A 21649-nucleotide genomic window follows, 5' to 3' on the forward strand; every position below is an offset into this window, starting at 1 on the left:
GCACGAACACATTTTTGTCCTAACAGTGGACTCAGAGTTTTATTTTGGACTTTGTTTCCTTACTTCTGAAACACTAGTCCTTTTTCATTTAGAATAGGTAGTGGATAGCAAGCTTATTCCTTAGTTTCTTCTGCCGTTTGAGTTCAACAGTGTGCTGATACTTCTCTGGGCATACTCCATATCTCTAGAAATCTCTTGAATTTATTTTAGAATACTATTATTTTCTTTCTCAAAGTATGGACTTTGCTCGAAGAGGAAATGCCCTGTTTAGATTGTGTGGTATACTTTGGTCTGCATTTATTTACAAGAAGTTGTAATTCTGCTTCCCTCCATATATCAGAATGTTGCTTGCTGTGCTCTCTCTCTCTCTCTCTCTCTCTCTCTGTGTGTGTGTGTGTGTGTGTGTGTGTTTAAGTAAGTAAACACAGGTAGATTTTACCTATTGGGTTACGATTCCTCAAGATACTCTTGGCACACTTATTTTTTTACTACATATACTTCTGTCTTTTTTTGTCAATGCTTTCCTTAAGTGAAAGGCCACTACCAGTGTGCCACCATAAGTGTGCTGCCCTGGGTTCCTACTGGGAGGAAGGGTGGGATATAAATCTAATAATAAATAAACAAATAAGAGATTCCACTTAATTTTGCCTTGAGATAACTGGTGCTGAAAAGATGCAGAGTGAATATGCAGGATATTTGTAGATGTACTAAGCAAAAGGCTTCTGTGTAATGGAATTAACTAAGGAGTCTATTAATAACTACATCAGGCTGGTCATAGTTTGGAGCTCAAACAAAGAAATCCTTTTTGAGCCACATGCTTCCTCTTGTAAAGACCTTTTTGTTAACAGGCAAAATTCACAGCTGTGCACAATTAGTGGGCAGGCTGGAGTGTTGGAAATTGACGTATTGTATAAAGTGAGCTTTGATAGTCTTATAGAATAACTTGGGTCATTTGAATAGAAAGGACTAGGGATTCTGTTTTTATTTTAGAGGATACATGAACTTATAGGAATCTTCAGAAGATTTTCATCATCAGTTTTATTCATTAATGTCACGTATAAAATATTGTTGCATTGTTCAGAAAACCATTTTCTGTAGTATGCTGGAACTGCATCCTTTTTTCATTACAGTTTCAAGAGCGTTTAAATCCTATAATTACATTTGAGGTTGCTCCTACATTTCACTTCTATTTAGTAGTTCTTGTAGTTTGTGGTATTGATCTCTTCCAAAACAGCTCACTTGGTTTTGGCTTTTTACTGTGTGGGCATCCATTATCTGCTTATGGAATGTTCACCCAGAAACATTCCAAGAAGTATTGCCATCTACAGCTATGTTTTTTTTCAAGATGCTAAAGCATGTGTAAGTTGAGGGCCCTAAGAATTAACTTGAATAACAATTGAAGCTTCCCTGTGATACAGTTACGTGAAGTGAGATTCCAAAACCTTCTAGCGTTAAGAGTCTGTATTTATTTATTTCCTTTGATTTATAATCCCTGCCTTCATCATTCTGATCCCACTATGAAGTCCACTCACACTCTCTGTGAGCTGTAGCCATACTTCCTGGATCTCTTAAAAGAATGGTGCCTGCGAACTTCGCCATTGGGGCGATTTTAAACATTGCCTTAAATTTAGGCTGTAAGTGCTTATGTAGACTCTCTAATAATATGTATTTGCTACATTATCTTATGAATTATCTCCCTATCCTCATCCCATCTTAAAAGGTAATAGAAATATTTCAAATATAGCAAATAGATTTGGTTCATATTACATGAAGATTTACCATTTACCCCTGTGTTGTGACTAAAAGCTTATTTTCTGTATTCAGTGTATACCTGTTTTACAGCATATTTCAGCAGCTCTGGAAGAAGCAACTACATAATTTCTATCCCAAATATCCCCATGTTTTTGATGCAGTGAGGGAGTTCTGGGTGTTTGAGAGCAGTACTGTGGACAGAGGGGAATAACTTTTAACTATGTAAGAAAAAAATCAACTGCAAAAATGAGTGCTATGCTAACTTCCATGTGCAGCTGTTGAAGTATCAACCAGGTTCAGATATAGAACTAACTAGTTCTCTAAGTGAGCCAGGAGCATATTGTAATAGAGTCTCTATCCTTTCTTTTTTTTCTCAGTAAAAATCAGTGTACAATATATCTACCGCAATGCAAGCTGGTTTATCTGTTAAAAATGATCAAATCAAAATAGGTGCAAAACTGCTTGTCTGCCTGTGATCATGACTGATAGGTGTACCTTTTCGTGTACTGCCACACTTCAAATAGCTAATCTCTTCCAGTGGAACATTGTAAACTAAACACTTACTCTTTCTCTGACTTTACCAAAAGATGTCTACATGCATTAATACCTCTGTGTTGTGTTCTGTGTTAATCTATAGTATAATACAGATGCAGAAAAACAGGTTCTGCCTGTTTTAAGCTATATCTTGTTGCTATGCCAATGAATATGACATTCTTGTTTTGATGATTTTCCAGTTCCTTCTCCCAGTAAATTCCGGTCCCCAGCAGCACCATCTCCTCTGGCTCTGAGACAGCCGGTAAAAGCATTTAGTAACCATGGACCTAGTTCTGCTGTTCCAGAAGCCGTCCAGCTTCCACACGGCAGCTCTTCACCAGGGCCTTTAGCAGCTGCCAATTCAGTATCTCCAAGTCCAGCCAGCAGTATCAACAGTGCTACGCTTACAAGACCTGCAGGAACAACAGGGATGAGGAGTGGTTTGCCAAGACCTAGTGCTCCCTCCACTGGGGGCATACCAGTGCCTCGCAGCAAACTTGCACAGCCTGTTCGCAGGTGAGTCTGTTGCTTTCATCTGAAGCAGTCCTCAAAGAAATTCTTGCATGTCTTGAGCTCTAATAGGGTAAAATTTGCTCTGTGTACTAATAGCAATGTTAAGTCTCAGAGGGCAGGTTGTAGCCAAAAAGGCACCACTGACACATAAGGTAGAGGTATTGGCAGAATAGGAGAACCAGAGGCTTGCAGAAGTATGAAAAATCTTGGGGGGTGGGTGGGCTTAAGAATGGAGGGGAGATCCAAAACATTCCAGTGAGGACTGACCATGGAATACTGACTGGCTGACTGGAGTGGGGCGGGATATGGAAAACTGGGGTGGGAGGGGAAAGGCATCTTTCAGGTAACCTGGTCCCAAGCCATTTAGAGTTTTACAGGTGAAAACCAACACTTTCTTTTCATTTCTGAGCACAGCTCAATAGGCAACCAATGTCGGTGATACAAAAGCAAAGGAACATGAGCCATGCATCCCACCCCTGTAAGAAGCCTGGCTGCAGCATTCTAAACTTGCTGGACTTTCCAAATTGTCTTCAAATGCAGCCCCACTTAGGGCATGCTACAGTAATCAAGATGAGAGATAACTAAGGAACTGATCACTGCAGCAAGATGGTTCCAGAAAGGCACACAACTGGCACACCAATCTTAATAGTCTCCAAAAGCACAGCTGAGGCCTGAAAAGCCAGGTCTCATACTGGGTCCACGTCCACCTCCCAAACTATGAGCCTGCATTTTCAGTGGGAGCTCAGTCTCTTCAAATGTTAGTTAAGCATCCATATTGAAACCTTTCCCTTTTTTAATTGTATATCCATTTATTAGCTCCCACTGAGCCTAGCACTGACATCAAACACTTTATCCCTCTCATTGAGGTAAAGGAATTGCTGTTACTACAATTAACTTTAACTTAGAGAGACAGCCAAGCTTATAAAGAATTTCATTATTGTCATTGGGTACAATTCACCAACAGCCTCTGCTATGCAACTCCCATGTTTCTATGCCATTCATTTCAAGATAGCCTGCACAGAACAGTAGAACGTGCCATTTGTGGGACGTTATGTTTCAATATTAGGATTGACTTTGGTACTAGACTAAGAGAAAAAGATTGGAGCAATCCTTTCAGTAAGGGCCTTCCTCCTTAAAAGAATCAGGATCATGCAGTACTAGTAATAAATGCCTTGCTGAATCAGACTATGGTCAGTCTAAACCAGCATCTGGTTCCAACAGCAGTCAGCCAGATGTGTCTGAAATGCTGAAACTGGTTAAATATTAATATTGTTTGTTAATCACTTAGTGAATTGTTGAACATTAGTCTAATGTTGGGGATAATTTCTTAAAATAGTAGTTGGTGCTAATATGTTCAGTGAAATGTAATTTTAAAGAAGCAATTGTCTTTGTATATTGAGGTTGAAGACTTCCATATGAATTTATTTTGTCTATTTCAGAACATTGCCAGTTCCCAAAACCTACAGCAACATGAAAGATGAGAGCTGGAAGGACGGCTGCTACTGAACTACAAAGCTACATAGTTCAGTAGGTACTCCTTCACCAGGCTAAATGACAGATCAATATGCAGACTGATCAGATAAGACTTTGGGGGGTTTGTAAATCCTCAGACCTCTGTCCTTAGTTAGCACAAACTGGCAGAGATTATAAAACAGCACTTTAATGACATTAACATCAGACACTTGGTGATCACTCAAATCACTTTTACATGAATCACTTCTCACCTGTGGAGCTTTTCCCCTGCTACCTAAAAATTGTTGTAAATGCTTACATGGATAGAATGGTGAATATCTGGGCAAACACCTCACAAAATGCCAAAGAAATACCCATCCTGAAAAGCAGCATGTAAAATAATAAACAAAAAAAATCTAAAACATTGTATGACTTGATTTGATTTAAAGAAAAGATATGTTTGGCATATGGAAACATTAACATATTAATCAAAGCAAAAAATGGATTGCAAGGTGCTACTGTGTAGTAAAATGGTTTTAGACAATTGTGGAAGATTTGGATGGAGAAATTGCTGAGTCACAGTTGAACAATTTTCTCTGGAGTCTCATCTGGGAGTGGTAGGGAAGCCATGTCATTGTTTTGTCTTTTTAAATAGTCTGGATATAGCAGCCCTCCTATATTTGGGTTGGATAGGTTGCATTCTTTTATGTTGACTTGACATGAACTGGTTTTGTGTTACTTTATTTTGATTGCCAAAAGGGCTTAGTATCAATTGTACAGTCTTTCTAAACTTAGCAGTTCCTGGCTCAGGAAGATGGCCTTTGCTGTCAGCCACATTTTGAACACGCAGCTCACACTATTTTGTGAAATCCTTTTTTTAGAGCAAATTTCCTTGAAGAAGGAGAAATTATCCATTAAAAAAATACCACAGTGCTTACAGCCTGGAACTCAACTGAACATGCCTATAGGTAACATGAAGAAATGAGAACTATGCACTTATACCCTAGAGATTCTAAGGAAATGAGCTGTACTGTTGATACCAAATTATATATTCATCTAGGTAATGTTTTATGGTATGAGGGAATCTTCTTTCACTTTTTTAAAAAATGGATTAGCTTACTAAATTAATTTGTGTTTAATTGCAAGCACTTCTTCTGAAGTTATTGCCCATGTTAGTATTTTAACCATGTACTTTGCCTTACACCTGTATTTTACATTCTTGGTAAGAGTTAAAAAAAACAAACCCCAGCCATATATGTTTACAAGATACTTAGTTCCTCTAATGGCTGTCGGACTAACCAGTACTTGGCACTGTTTTTACTTTTCCTTGTTGGCCGAGTATCTGCTCAGTAAACAAAAAAGAAAATTCCTACTATTGACACCCAGAACCCATCTCCCGCCACCATCATTATCCCAGCAACATAAACACATACCTGTTTTCAGTTTGTTTGTGTTTTTTTGCTACATTGAAAGACTGAATATGTGTCGTGAAAACAGCAGGCTGGGAGTAGGTCAGTTGTAAAGAGAAAATGTCTTTATTAGAGGATGAGGGGGCAGTCTCTAAGTATGACATCTGATATGAATCTGTAGCACTCATTAAGTACTTGATGAAACAAACTAATCAGGATACTTTTTATGTAATGACTGAAGAATCCAACAGGCACTGTGTGGTAGGCTGCCTTTTAAACTCATTTGTGCCTGCTTCTTAAATGTGTGCATTTTGAACCTTGCAGCAAAGGGTAATTGATTTTAGAGTTTCAGTCCTCGGATTTTTAGTCTTCATAGATTAGTGGATTAAAAGCCATGCAACTTTTACTTGAATTGGAAAAGTGAACAAGACAGGGAAGGACCAGATCTTTTATCCAGCAGTTTCATCATCTATGGGCAGCCTTGATTAAACAAGAGGCCCTTCATTTGACCATGTTTAAGTCATGGGATTCCTACTGCTTGGAATGTTTAGCATACTGATTTCTAAAGACACAATATGAAAATGGTTTAAATATAAGTAAACTGTCAAAAAAGACTTGGGCATGCTGTGGACGTGTACAAAAAACTTTCCCATGCTACCTTTTTTTTATACAGTGAAATGATACACACTTCTGTGAATCATAAGCACAGTCTGGGAAGTGGCATTAATTTTAATAGTAAACATTTCCCCTGATCTTTACATCCAGCTAAGGTCTGTCTGGACCAAAATCCACTGATTTGGTGTGTCTTCTGAAATCAAAGTAACCAATAACCTGTAGGAAACCTGAGGCAGAATTAACAGAGCTATGTTGTAGTGTGTTGTACACATGGTATATTGAGCAAAATATATGAGGTATTTGAGGTAAATCCTTCTAGCCTCATTTTCAAAACTTGTCTCTAACAAAGTAGATGTTGCTGTCTTCAGAAGTGAACAAATTCTAATTTGTCCTTTTTATTAGGAAAATGTTTATTTTGTTTTATTCAAAAATTCAGATGTTGCCTTTTTAACCAAGCTGTATCACCATATTTTATAAACCACTGTTTTTATAAAGCTCAGCTGTTTAATCGTTTTGAAAGTATATTAAGTTCTGGAAACATTCTGCTGCTACATCATAATAAACATCCAGTGAATACAAATTTTTGGAAGAAGAAAACTGCCAGTTTACTAGGGGAGATTTTGTGCATCACCATTTTATTTTGATTACCAGACATCCTAGGGCTTTATGTGTTTAGAGGTTCGGGTATATTGAAGAAGTGTGGAAACATGAAATTGATAAACTAGTGCCTATGATTTCTTAATTTATGTTTTATAACAGTAGTAAGGGTTTTATGAATGTGGATTATTTTTTAGTGCCAACAGCTCAGAATTGTTGTATGTATGTAGGCAGAAAAGAAAGGAATTCTGCTTCCAAAGTTATTTAATTTTTTTCTCAGTGTTTGAATGTTTTTGTAAGTGTTAATAAAAAAGTACAAAAAATGGAAAAATATAAATATTCTTACCACAACATTCTTTGACTCTTTTTAAAAAATAAAATCTGTATATACAATTCAACATTTGAAGTTTCTTCAACTAAATTTAAATACTCTGGTCATTTGTATTCTTTAGAAATGGAACTCATTATTGGACCTATGTAGCTTAGGGCTATATAGCATAACAGCAGTAAAAACTTACAGGCCTACTGGGCTATTATACCTGTACGTATTACCAATCAGACCAAACAGTTTTGCAGGAAGGATTTTGCAGGTAGGTTAAACTTCCCTCTACATGTGCCACAGTCCTTATCCAGCTTGGTCTTCCCCAGCTGCATTTTATAAAAGAAAAACATTCAATGTTCTGGTCAAAGAACTTTCATGTTATGTATAGTTGGATAAAATATTCCTGCTTTGCCTTTTGAATAATTTTTTCAGATGGGTGGGTTGGAAAAGCAGTTCTATATTACAATCGTTCTTTTAACAAGAGAGCATGCACAGCTCTAGAATGACATCTGCTGGTGATGTCTGTCTTTTCTCAAAACCCACAAATGGTTGCATTGCAGAATTTAGCAGGCAGATTCACATCTGCTTCCATTATTCACCTCTTGCTGCATTTGCAATAGGCTGTTTATATATACTGCTTGTTTTAAGCCTGTAAAGACTTGTTCCAATTCAAATATTTTTCCTAAGCTGGTTAATGTTCTCACTTATTGGTTATTTCACACTCACCCTTCCACGTATCTGCAAAAATAAGATAGTGTCAAACTGAAACAGATGGTTGTCATGGCTCGTTTTAAGCAACGTTAATTAGGACTCAAAGGTATTTATGGTTAAATCACCTGAATTCAGTTACAAATTGCCTGAATTTGTTAACAACCAGACATTTCAGGATTTCCACAAGATAGTTTAGTAAAGGCTGCTCCTCTTGATTCTTTATCGTTTGGGAAACTTAAAATAGTTCTTCAGTGAAGAGAAGTGTACGTAAATAGGTGTCACGCTATTGACACAAAACTTTGTTTCAGAAGATGAAGCAATATTGAGAAAATCACATTTTCTGCTTTACAGCTAGAATATAAATATTGTGATTCATTTGTATGCCTTATTTCAAGCAACACGTGTGGGGCTGGGGGATGACCTTCAGTGAAGATGAACAATTTCAGTAGACAACAGTTCTTGATAAATTTTCTGAATTATGTACCTCGCACCCAGACTAAAATCTCAGTAGTGTGAAGAGAACCTTTTGCAGGTAGGCTTAACAATTGTACTAAGTGCTGGAGAAAGGACTGTACTGCTTTGGGGACTGGAATATGGTGTTAAAGTGTAGCAAATTAGTTAATTATGTACAGTACAAGAATGGTAGTATTATGTCTGGAAAAATGCACTAACAAAGAAGCTGACAAAACAAGTTTGAGCACTGAGCTGTCTGGATGGTGTAGATGATTCTGTGGGCCAATGGTACAGCTTTATTCAATGGATGAAAAAATCAAAAGAAACTAGAATAATTCCTTTTAGATTAGAGAAAAGGCAAATAAGAGGTGACATGATGGAAGTGTATAAAATTATGCATGGCATGGAGAAAGTGGATAGAGAAAAGCTTTTCTTCCTTCCTTTCTCATAACACTAGAATGTTGGAAGATTTAGGCCAGACAAAAGAAAGTACTTCACATAGTGCCTAGTTAAACTATGGAATTTGCTCCCCCAAGAGGCAGTGATAGCCACCAATGAGGATGGCTTTAAAAGAGGATTAGACAAATTCATGGAGGAAAAGGCTATCAGTAGTTCTAGCCACGATGACTATCCTGTGCCCTCCAGAGGCAGTATGCTTCCAAATACCAGTTCCTGGAAACCGCAGGAGGGAGAGAGTGCTATTTGCACTCAGGTCCTGCTTGCGGCTTTCTCATGGGCAACTGGTTGGCCACTGTGAGAACAGGATGCTGGACTGGATGGGCTCATCAATGTGATCCCGCAGACTCTTATGTCATACCTCCCTCAATACATGGTGCGATCTGTTGAAGTGAAAATAAGTATATTATTTGTAACCATCTCTGACAATCCTAATGTGTAATGTACCACATATTGTGCTGTTAAAAAAAATAAACAATTACATGTTCACAGCCACTATTGTATAGCACCATTTAAGCTATTGCCTAAAGGGAGTCTTGTAGTTCTTACCTGCTTCTGAAGTGCAGAAGAAACTGCTGTGCTTTAGGTGCAAAAAGATCCAGGATAAGTTAACACTCATTGACATCTCAACAGTAGTATCTTTTCAACACCTGCACATGTCCATAAACATATAGGCTTGGCTACTTAACCACTAGTCTTGTTTTTTCCTTCCTTTGTGGAAACCTTTATCTTAGAGTCGGGTATCAATACTGGGATTTCCCAGTTCACAAAATATGGATCCTTCTATGGGAATCTCCACTAATGTAAATCAATAGGCCACCATAGTGTGTTCTAAAAATGCCTCTGTGTTGTCTCATTTTCTCAACACTTTTGCTGTGAATTTATTTATTTATTTTATTTATTTATTAGACTTTTATACCACCCGACTAGCAATAGCTCTCTGGGCGGTGAACACAAGAAATACAATAAAATCACACAGTATAATACAACAAAACATATAAAAATAAAACAATCTAAAATCAGTTACACAAATTTTAAAAATTAAGTTAACTTAAATTAAAATGCCTCGGAAAAGAGGAAGGTTTTAACTTGGCGCCAAAAGGATAACAGTGTCGGCGCCAGGCGCACCTCTTCGGGGAGACTATTCCACAGTTTGGGGGCCACCACTGAGAAGGCCCTAGATCTTGTCACCACCCTCCGGGCCTCCCTATGAGTCGGAACCCGGAGGAGGGCCTTCGTAGTAGACCGTAGTGTACGGGCCAGTTCGTATCGGGAGAGGTGTTCCAACAGGTATCGTGGTCCCGCGCCGTATAAGGCTTTATAGGTTAATACCAACACTTTGAATCTGGCCCGGAAGCATATTGGTAGCCAGTGCAGGCGAGCCAGAACAGGTGTTATGTGCTCGGACCGCTTGGTCCTTGTTAACAATCTGGCCGCCGCATTTTGCACTAGCTGTAGCTTCCGAACTGTCTTCAAAGGTAGCCCTACATAGAGCGCATTGCAGTAGTCCAAACGCAAGGTTACCAGAGCATGTACAACTGATGTGAGGTCCTCCTTATTCAAATAGGGACGTAGCTGGGCTACCAACCGAAGTTGGTAGAACGCATTCCGTGCCACCGAGGCTACTTGAGCCTCAAGTGAAAGGGAAGAGTCTAAGAAGACTCCCAGACTACGAACCTGCTCCTTTAGGGGGAGTGTAACCCCATCCAGGACAGGGTATATATCCACCATCCGATCAGAGAAACCATCCACCAACAGCATCTCAGTCTTGTCAGGATTGACCCTCAGTTTGTTAGCTCTCATCCAGTCCATTGTCGCAGCCAGGCAACGGTTCAGCACATCGACAGCCTCACCTGAAGAGGATGAAAAGGAGAAGTAGAGCTGCGTGTCATCAGCATACTGATGACAACGCACTCCAAAACTCCTGATGACCACACCCAACGGCTTCATGTAGATGTTAAAAAGCATGGGAGACAAAACCGACCCCTGTGGGACCCCACATTGGAGAGCCCACGGTGTCGAGCAATGTTCCCCAAGCACTACCTTCTGGAGACGGCCAACCAAGTAGGAGCGGAACCACTGCCAAGCAGTACCTCCAACTCCCAACTCCGCGAGCCTCTCCAGAAGGATACCATGGTCGATGGAATCAAAAGCCGCTGAGAGATCAAGGAGAATCAACAGAGTTACACTCCCTCTGTCTCTCTCCAAGGCCGTCTCAGTGCCAAAACCAGGCCTAAAACCCGATTGAAATGGATCTAGATAATCGGTTTCATCCAATAGCGCCTGGAGCTGGCCAGCAACCACTCATTCCAAGATCTTGCCCAGGAATGGAACATTCGCTACTGGTCTGTAGCTGCTGAAATTTTCTGGGTCCAAGGAAGGTTTTTTCAGAAGTGGTCTCACCATTAAACTATTTAAAGTTATTTCTGGTGTTGGCAATTAAGTAGGAGTTGCCCCCCCCCAAAGCATGGCCCTCATGCCTTTTTAACTATTGTGAGACCAGAAACTTAAATTTTTCCTATTTATCTATTCCAGTAAAAGCCTCACTTTTTGAATGTCTACTGTTGTACAGTTGCTAAAAACATAGAAGACTTGTCTGCTCCTTTCTAGGGGGGAAAAAAGATGTGACCAGTATAAATACTTGAGCTTTCAAGCTTTCTCCAGAGAAGGAGCAAGTAAGTTTATTGTAACCACAGGTCATACAAATCAAAACGCACACAAGAACATTCATACATCATATATCCAGTAAAATTTAAAGGCACTAAAACATCATGCATCCAAAAATTAATTAAGATAAAACTAAATTCAAAATGTCAAATAGTAATTACAATGCTAATAAAAATGGTCCAGATTCTAGGGCAAGTCCTAAAACTACAATTTAGCCAGGCATCTAGTATGATTTGCAAATGCAGATCTCTTTCTGATTTTAAAAGATAAGAGTAAAAATTGCCACTAGATAGCTAATATAAGGAAATGCATCTGCCAGCATGTATGTTTTCTGCTTCTGAGCGGGAGAAGGTGATGGTAATTTGACCCAGCGCTTTTACTGCAGTGTAGGACATAATGTTTAATGTCCTCCACTTTACTCTGGCCACATGGGCCCTTTATAATATCTGCGCTTAAGATATGTGGGGGGTATAGTTTGAAACATAAACTGGTAAAAGCCTTCCTTAATGGTACACTGGTGAGATTGACTAAATACTGTGAGATAAACTTGTTTTTCTTAAAGTGGGGGTACCACAGTGAAAACTTTGAGTGGTGAACCAGACCAGCTTTTCATTTGGCATCCTACTCAAGCCAGTCACAAATTTTATTTGTGCCCCAAGACTTAACATCCTCAAGCCGAAGGCAGAGAATACATTTGCAAGATGTGGGATAAAGCAGGGGTAGCCAATGTTATGCTGGAAGGGGCTGATGGGAGCCCAAGAATATCTGGAGGACACCATGTCGGCTACCTCTGCTCTGGAGCACTGAAGAGGACACACTGAAGAACACCAAAAGCAAAGAATGTATACAAGATAGATTGGGGTCACTTTGAGCTACTGCTGAAGAAACTACTAATTCAGAGGACCAATGAGCTTGTGTGAAGTTGTGCAGTTGTAACTTACTTATATCCACTTGGCATGCCCAGTGACTATAGGAAAATATAGTATGAAGCACTGGTAGAGACAGCACAGGAAAGTAATATCTCATTTGTTTCAATGGGGATTCTTGCCTGGATGGAGCTGGATAGAGACACTTGCGTGTTCTTCAGACAAAAAACCAAAAAGGAATGAGGAATTATAGCAGAATAATTATGAATGACAACTTGCCTATATTATTGGCCAAATGCCTCTTGGCCTGATTTGCTAAGTGGATAGAGTAAAAGAGGGCTAGGGATCAGAATTATAAAATACAGTGTTGTGTGCCAGCCAGAGTTTTGTCAAGTCTAGAGGCTAAAGGGTTTGCAAAACATGAGTTCAAATTGCTACTCAGATGTAGTGTCACTCAGCCTCAATTTGCTATTAGTGAAATGGCAGTATTGTTTAAACGATTGTTGGGATGGAAGCAAACAAAACTGCAGGCCACTTTTGGCATTAAAGTGCTATACAACGTGAATCAAAACAACATGGGAAAAGTTGCACATTGCCATTCTGTTCTGTAATATGGTATAAGTTCATGTGTACTGTTGGCCACACATATGTCACAAAAATTGCTCTTACATATAAATCTAAACAAGTGGTATGGTATTTTAAAAAACATGACACTGACCATTTGAAGTAGTTCTGGGCTAACAATGAGGACATGGACGGGAGAGGGGATTGAGATTGCACTCACTGGCCTTGTCCATTAATCTGTCATTCTCTAAAGAGCTGTGTAATATGTGTACCCAGCAAAGCTGTATGGTACAGATCATGTGTACAAACTGCAACTTGTGTACTATTTGTATACACAGAAGCTTTGAACAGAAGATTGGATGAATATCAAATAGCCAGGGGTAGTGAGGAGGTAGGGTCAAAGGAGAGAACCCTGACTCCCCCTCCAAACATCTTCCCTTCCTGATACAATGTCTTCTCAGGGCTTATATTAACTGAATCTGAACAATTAAGGAACAATTCCCATACATATTTACTTGGGAGTGAGACTCAATGAACACAACGTAAACATGCACAACGTCAGATAGTGTTTGCTATATAAACTAACAATTGTCTTTGTTCTTAACATATTCAGTGAAATATATCCATCAAGATTCCCAAAATGTAAAAAGTATGGTATCACAGGCATATAATACTCTAGCATTTTGTTCTGTTGCCTTAACCAGTTGTGTAGTAATATTTCAATACTGGCGTGCAGAACTAAAGGAGTTAAAAGTAATTTAGCTGGGTCTTAATGACCTGGATAGCTTTCAGTGATATCAACACTATTACACATCTCAGCAAACCTAACATCCCTTGGGACTATTGTTATAATTTATTACTAGAAAGGCAGGAGCAATTAAAAGCAGAGTGCTGTATTTCTAAGGGAACAAAGGAGCAGGAAAGGTTAGTCATAGCTCTCGGCAGTGAAGTCAAGAAGGGAGCTGTCTGCAGTACACTACTGTACTGAGTCAATAGGCAACACTGAATCCAGTGGCCGTATAGAGGCCTTCTTGATAAAGTGAAAAAGACAGTTTCTTCTTTCCCTTTGACATGTGTATAGAAATCTCTCATCTTACATCCTTGGAGTGTAGTACTGTTTTACCTTTATGCGCAGATTATACAGATGTTTTGTGTGCTGGTCCTTTCACTCTGATTGGTTCCAATTTGCGGGAAAGGACAAGGAAGCATGTTAGAAGATTCTTCTCAGTGGCTAAAATGCTCCCCTTTCATGCTGATTAGCTTGTAGGATGCTGGAGACGTAGGGACCCTGCTCCCAAAAAAGTAAAGGGTCTAAGACCCCTGAGTCCCCAGATCAGTACATCTCTGCAGGGGTTATCAAATTGTCTTCATATATTGGGAGGGGGGAAACATTCTCAGGAGCAACCACTTCCCTTCTATATAGCAGCAGTCATTGGTTTTTCATCTCCCTTTCTTCCCCACTGCCAAACTGCCTAGGCCTTCATAGACAAGGTGTTTTTTTTTGTTCTTTTAAACACCACCACAGAAGCCATCATCTGCAATGAATATGTTGTAACAGTCATTGCTCTTGCAAACTGGGATTTCGGTACAGGTTAAGATCAGCTAATGGTCCTCAATAGTGCTTCTCTTCAAATGTTAACCCCCTTCTATAGTCATTCAGACAGAAGTCTGCTTCATTAAAAATGCTACATTAACATTTTTATATATGGGGATAACTTTGTATAGGAAAATAAGAGCTGGCTGTAATGTGTGAACTGCACAATTATTTTCACAGTATAAATATATCATTCATGAAAATGCTCATGCAGCAAAATACATTTGACTTTTAATTTTCCTAATGGCAGATTTGGGAAAATTGTAATGTTTGAAACCATCCTAAATACAAGAATTTCCCCAAGTGCAAGCTGTATGGTAATGAATAAGCAAGCAAACAAAAATAACTCCCTCTATGGATGAAATACTGCTGGTTCCTCCCAGGGATACAACTGTATAATTCTATTCCTAACCACATAAACAGTTTAACATAACATACAGATTACGATGTTCATTTAATGGTACTTCCAGCCTGTATACTCTCTCAGTTTCTCAAAGCAAATTTTGTCAGTATTGCATATTCCAGTTTTTGATTATTTTTTAAAAATAATCTTATTTACTTCATTTTATTACTTTCAACTTGTACACCTTTGGAAAGGACACAACAGAGGGAGCTATTGCTTTCCTCTTACAAGCTCTTTCTAGATTTCTGGTTAAGTTACATGTAATTCCTTCATTCTTTCAGAGGTTAAGCACCACGGATTAATGTTGCATATTTTTCTGTGGTTTAAACTCTCAGAATAATGAGGCCACTTTTTTTTTTAACATCAGTAGCTTGTCAGAATTATTTCCATCCTGGAGATACCTTAATATTACAAGAGAACACACTACAATAATAATTAGTTACACTTGCCCATCTAGTACATTCTGCCAGTGTCAAGCTACCATGGTTGGTTCTAGAGACTGGAAAAGTGGAGAAATTGCCAGAGCTCTGAGGCCAACAGAAATGCCCACTGAGGTTTTAGAAAACAGAACAAAACCTTCAAAGGCAGCACATTATCTTTTACTTTCCCTTTAGCCATACCTTGTTTTGTTATTGCCCTCTGCTGAAACACACCATACTTGCATAATAATCTCTAGCACATTATATTTGGAATGTGGCTTAGCTGGCTGGCTTGCATTAATCATGTGGATGGAGGATTCTGATTCCGGGATGTTCTCTCAGTTGACACATCCCATTGTCTTTGCTCCTCCCTGCTCAAAGGAGCCCACTGGTGGCCTCTTTTCCAAGGGCTCACAGAATCCTGAAGCTGGCCTTGAGTGTTTTGCTGTGGCCTATTATGTATTCAGAGGGAGAAAAGAAACCATTTTGTGCAAACAGCAATTCTAGTGATTAATGTTTTCATCCAGGCATCATCTTAAAGGAATTTTACCATCTTTAAATTTGAGGTATGGCAAAGAAACAATACTGTCAATTTAGGTGGTTGTTAGTCTTCTTGTTTTTATTGTTGAGAACAAAATCTGCTAATTTTTATAACGGCTCTCCATTGCATGTTCTTAACAGATGGTAATTAACCTGATCAATCAGATTAAACACAGGCTGGTTTTACTTTTCCCAATGGAATTGTAAAAGGTAGCCTGACGGTATTAGAACAGACAGGAAACAGCCTGTACTTTAAAATGGCATTAAATTTAAAGGCTCCCTGAAAGCCCACTTGAAAACAGCAATGCTGCGTGGCTTTTGCCCACTCGCTCCCTCTCTTACAACTGCCCTGGGACATGTGTGTGTGTGTGTGGCCCAGCAGCAGTGGGTGGCCAGGTTGGGCACTGGCCCAAGAGCCCAGAAACTCACAGGGGCCCACCACCAGCACTGGGCCAGGTCACCTCCTCCCACTGCCTGTCTTTGCTGCTGCAGGGGCCTGCCGGCACAGCTACGGTGTCCATAAGGCAAGGTTCCCCGCACCATGGAGGTCCGACATGCTTCTGGTGGCGGTGGCTGCGGAAGGGCTTGTGGGGGAGCACCTGGAGCCTCCAGCTGCTGAAGGGTGTAGGCCAGCGACTACCAATGTGGGTGGTAGCACCCCCCTGGGGGGCGTTACAGCTTTTGAGGGGGCGTTGGCATGACTACAAACTTTAGGGGGGCGTTTGGGTTCATTAGGGGGGCATTGACATTTGGCAGTCTGATGCGACAGTTGAAGCATTTAAGTTTAATTTTATTTAATACACAAATTATTAATTTTTGAACTGTTTTGTCCCCAGTTAGAATGTATTTAATAGTCTCAGTTCATGAAAATAACACTATAAATAGTGTGTGCTCTTTAGTAAAGAAATTCTGAATAGCGGCCAGTGTCATATCAAGGAATGGGGATATTAGCCAAGCCCCGGCACTAAGCAATGTTCTGATGCTGTCTTGAGGGATGTTGGAACCAATCACGAGAGAGTGTTTGATAAGCTGGGTGTATTGGTGGAGGGCACATTCTTCCAACGGATGAGTGCCATGTGCAAACGGGTGACACAGACAGCTGGTTTTCTTCAGGAATGGGGCACACTCGCTACCCATTGTTTCTGTGATGTTTAAATGAACTTGTTTAACGAAACAATGCCGGTAAACTGAATGAGTTTGTTGTTAAGTATATTAAGTATAATAGGAAGCATTGGCATATACTTAATCTGAGGGGGGCATTGGGCACAAAAAGATTTTGCAAAGGGGTTGAAAAAGGTTGGGTAGCACTGGTCTAGGCGCTGACGTGGTGGTGGTGGAGGAGCAGTAGCATCAAGAAGATGGGTGGCAGGAGGAGGTTACTATGCCAGGTGCTGCTAGTGGTGAGAGACTCCACTATGCATGTGGGTCCTGGCACAAGCCCTGGTGTGTGTACACACACACGATTCAACACAAATTACAGGTTGCCCATGTTTATGTCCATGTTCCACAAAGTTAGCTTCAGCTTAACATCTAGAACTGTGGTTTATTTACAGATTTATTGTTTCACAGCTAGTAATATGCGTAGTAAGGTGAAGGAGAATGTGTGTGTTCTGAATAGTCTAGTTTCAGGAAGTGAGCATAGAATGTCAAGGTAAACATGGATGAACAATTAAATAAGATGAATGAAAAAGGACTTGGTTTGGGTCAAAGTTTCATAAGACAATTTGCACCAACAGTCTAAGGCCTGTTTGAAGTGAAATTGGGGAGGAGGGGGACAGAATTTTAAGAGCATATGTTGTGGCTACTTTTTAAACCTCATTCAAAATTGGATGCTCCTGAGGTCACATGTGGTCTAAGTCCCTTGACTTTCTAAATTTTGTTTTAATGTGTTTTAAGGTTTGTGTTTATGATGTTTTAGAGTTTTTGGTGCTTTTGTTTGTCACCTGGGCTCCTGCTGGGAGGAAGGGTGGGATATAAAATAAATAAATAAAATAAAATTAATGATGCACCTAGTTTGGGGTCCAGAAAGGCAGGAGGATGCATATAATGGTTTGAGAGCAGCAATGCTGACTTATTTTAAAGGGAAATCCATGTACATCCTGGTCCTGTGGCAAGGAAAAGGAGAGGAAGTGAGAAGCAATGGAAGGCTGAACTGAGCAATGGGGAGCCATCAAGGGGGATTATGCAGAGATTCATAGGAAGGAATAATGGCAAGCGGTGATAAAGGGTTACTTTGTGATAGGCAGGGAAAACAGAAGCTTGTCTGGATACAGTGGTCTGATTCCGACTTGTCTGTCAACTTGCCCCTTCTCTGTACATCACTTTGTTCGTGGTGCTTCATTCCTTGCATTTCAAAGTCCCCAGTCTTAGCAAGACTTTTGGATGACAAAATAATAATGGGCAAGGAACATGGGCTTTGGACGAAACATCTCTCTCTTAATTAAAAAGACACATTTCCATGCTGTTCTTCAAAGCTACATTCTTTGCTTGGAACTGCATCCTCTCTATGCATCAAATCAGCCCCCGTCCTTGACTTTAAATCTCTCCTTCAGACCTACTGCTTCTTCAACAGCTTTGCTGGATCAAGACTTTTTTTTTTGAGCCAAGAGTAATCAAGGCTCAGCTCCAGAGCCTGTTTTCAGCACCAGACTTCCACCAAGAATGTATTAAATTAATAATTAGTTACTTTGAGCATGTACAGAGCAAATTTCACTCCCACTGACTTAGCACTTAGCATTGAATTAGCACACATATAGGAATTTATGAAATACTCTTGAGAAAAAGTCATGACACTTTGTCCTTGAACCACTTATTACAATGTGAGTGTATATGAAAATTTACCCCTCAAAAACAGAGGAAAATACAATTTGAAGATACAGATATTTCTGTAAAAAAATCAAATTATATTCTTATGTATCTAATTACTTGAACCATTATTTTATAACTTAAGCATAACCTTCATTTTTTTCTGCAGTCTTTTCCCTTGTCATTTCTCATTCAAATCCTGCCTTCCCTACATCCATTTCCACACACAAACCCTAAACAGTGCTTCAGAGCCAAACTAGGCATGACTGTAGTGGGTCCATGTGGTGAAACAAAAAGCTGTCCCAATCATGCAAAAAGAGCAGCTGGGATCTGATTCTAACAGCAAAATAGGCACACAGGTGAGGAATTCCCAACTCTGCCTACAGCTTGCCTTCCTGGAGCTCCTTTCCTCAAGCACTTTTCTCCTAGCTGGGGTCACTTCTGGTACTGGAGCTCAGCACTTGGGTAGAGAAGCTGTGGGGAGATAATCCACAGATGGGTGAAAAGCTCTGCACTCGTCAGCCACACACCCATTTTGCTTTTAGACATGAACCCGACTTACTCTTTGTAACTGGGACAGTTTGTGTTTAAATAAAATAAAACTACAAATGTCAGGTTTGGTTTGGCCTTCACAAAACATGGCTTTTGATAACAATCCAAAGTACTAGAGATAATCTATGAGGTTCTAAATGACTTTGGATCAAAGTCTCTGCAGAACTGGCTTCCACCATACAAGCCTGCCCAAGCTCTGCAGTAATCATCTTCTGAAGTTAAGTGAGTGGCAACTAGAGAGAGGACCTACCTCACTGTGACACCCTGCCCTCCTCAGGGAGTGTCAGTCCTGTGACATTCAAAGTAATTCTAATTTCTCCAGACATTTCAACATATAATGTAAACTAGTCTTAATTATAATTTTATCCGTTCTGCTGATGTCATGCATTTATTTTAATTTCTTCTAATCTTTTTCTCTTTTTTTGAGAGCCAGTGTGGCATAGTGGTTAAGGTGCTGGACTACAACCTGGGAGATCAGGGTTTGAATCCCCACACAGCCATGAAGCTCACTGGGTGACCTTGGGCCAGTCACTGCATCTCAGTCTCAGAGGAAGGCAATGGTAAAAACCCCTCTGAATACCGCTTACCATGAAAACCCTATTCATAGGGTCGCCATAAGTCGGAATCGACTTGAAGGCACTCCATCATTTCATCATCAATCTTTTTTATATATTTATTCTCTTTATTATTTTGTTGTGTGTCACCCTGAGAGTTTTTATTGAAAGATAATACAGAATTTTTCAAAAGACTAGGGAGTCTCTGCACCTCTGTTTGCTTCACTTGCCAATCCCCCAACCTTAGGGTTGTCATATTCCAGTTCCACAAATCCGGGCAGGCTAATTTGCATATTATGCAAATATTTGCATATTAATATTTGGATTGTCCAGTTGTTTTGTTTTTGAGCCTAGGAATTACCACCAAAAACTGGGGAAAGATGTGAGAAATCTTTTTATTTATTTATTTACATTTTCAGCCTTAAATGCCTAGACTCTAGTTTCCAACACTATGGAATATTTATTGATTGATTAAGAGGATTTATATCCTGCCCTTCTGCTGTTCAAAACAGAGCTCAGGACAGCTTACAAATATAATTAAAACAAAAATACACAATCAATATAAAAACACAATAAAAACACAAAATAGCAACAAACATAAAGTAAGTCAGGGCACCAGTCCAGTTAACCATTACATATACGATGTGGGGGGTGGAGAAAAACAAGAAGCCAAAATGTTAGAAAAAGGAGTCTTTCACACCACATGCTCAGTTCTAAATACTGGAGCAGCGAGTTTTACAAGTTCCTCCAGTATTCCACTGGTGCAGGCACTCAGACATTCAAAGTATCTGTATGTTTCTTAGGTTTTATAAAAGCAGAGCTTTGCTTAACTCAAAATTTCTTCTCCCTTTGATCAACCACATCTACACAGGTTCCACCTCCATACTCAAAATGAAACTGGGCCTGGAAGCGTGCAACAACCCCACACATACCTTGCTAATTAGATTACCAATGCCAGGATGTCTGTCTTATCAACTACTCTCCTGCTCCCCCCCCCCCCAGTCCTGGATGTGAAAGTTGGACAGTGAAAAAAGCGGTAAGAGAAAAATCCACTCATTTGAAATGTGGTGTCGGAGGAGAGCTTTGCACATATCATGGACTGCGAAAAAGACCAATAATTGGGTGTTAGAACAAATTAAACCACAACTATCACTAGAAGCTAAAATGATGAAACTGAGGTTATCATACTTTGGACACATAATAAGAAGACATGATTCACTAGAAAAGACAATAATGCTGGGAAAAACAGAAGGGAGTAGAAAAGAGGAAGACCAAACAAGAGATGGATTGATTCCATCAAGGAAGCCACAGACCTGAACTTACAAGATCTGAACAGAGTGGTTCATGACAGATGCTCTTGGAGGTCACTGATTCATAGAGTCGCCATAAGTCATAGTCGACTTGAAGGCACATAACAACAACAACCTCTTCAAAGTACTGATTAGCCTCTTGTTTTAATTAAAATAATAATTATACATTTTTGCTCTTATCACTAATGGGAGTTAATTATCTTGCATATGCCCATAGTAAATTTTCAGATACTTTCAGACCCTCAGCAATTTTCAAGTGGTCTATGTAGAAGAAAAGATTGGGAACCCCTGGAACAAGACATCTGCTTATGTCCCTATGCTGCTCTCACCCCTCATTTAGGTGCCTGGGATGCATGCGTGTGGACATACCTCCTTACAATTATGGAAAGTGATTCTTAATCATAAGTCTCCAGACACAAAGTTACATAGGTATTTATCAGTTGTTTAGTAGAAAATTCAGAAGTGCAGAGTCCCTTCATGATAGTTGCAGCCACGTACACCCTTTTTTGCTCCTGGATTAAGAATGAGATCTTTGTTAATGCATTCTCTCACAACAACAAA

The 21649-nt window shown here is 39.7% G+C and overlaps 1 protein-coding gene across 5 annotated transcripts in view; it reads left to right on the forward strand.

Moving 5' to 3' along the window:
• SLAIN2 (SLAIN motif family member 2) overlaps window positions 1-7270 on the forward strand; it is a 53090-nt gene extending 45820 nt beyond the window's left edge. For 4 of the 5 annotated variants that reach the window (XM_061583126.1, XM_061583128.1, XM_061583130.1 and 1 more), the window contains 2 exons: window positions 2487-2802; window positions 4239-7270. In XM_061583126.1, the coding sequence (XP_061439110.1) occupies window positions 2487-2802; window positions 4239-4305 (383 nt within the window). In that variant the 3' untranslated portion in view covers window positions 4306-7270. The remainder of the gene's footprint in view (window positions 1-2486; window positions 2803-4238) is intronic. The other variant, XM_061583127.1, reaches the window with a different exon arrangement.
• The last annotated feature ends 14379 nt before the right edge of the window (window positions 7271-21649 follow it).

The sequence above is a fragment of the Rhineura floridana genome, chromosome 9 (assembly GCF_030035675.1).
Source record: "Rhineura floridana isolate rRhiFlo1 chromosome 9, rRhiFlo1.hap2, whole genome shotgun sequence".
NCBI lineage: Eukaryota > Metazoa > Chordata > Lepidosauria > Squamata > Rhineuridae > Rhineura > Rhineura floridana.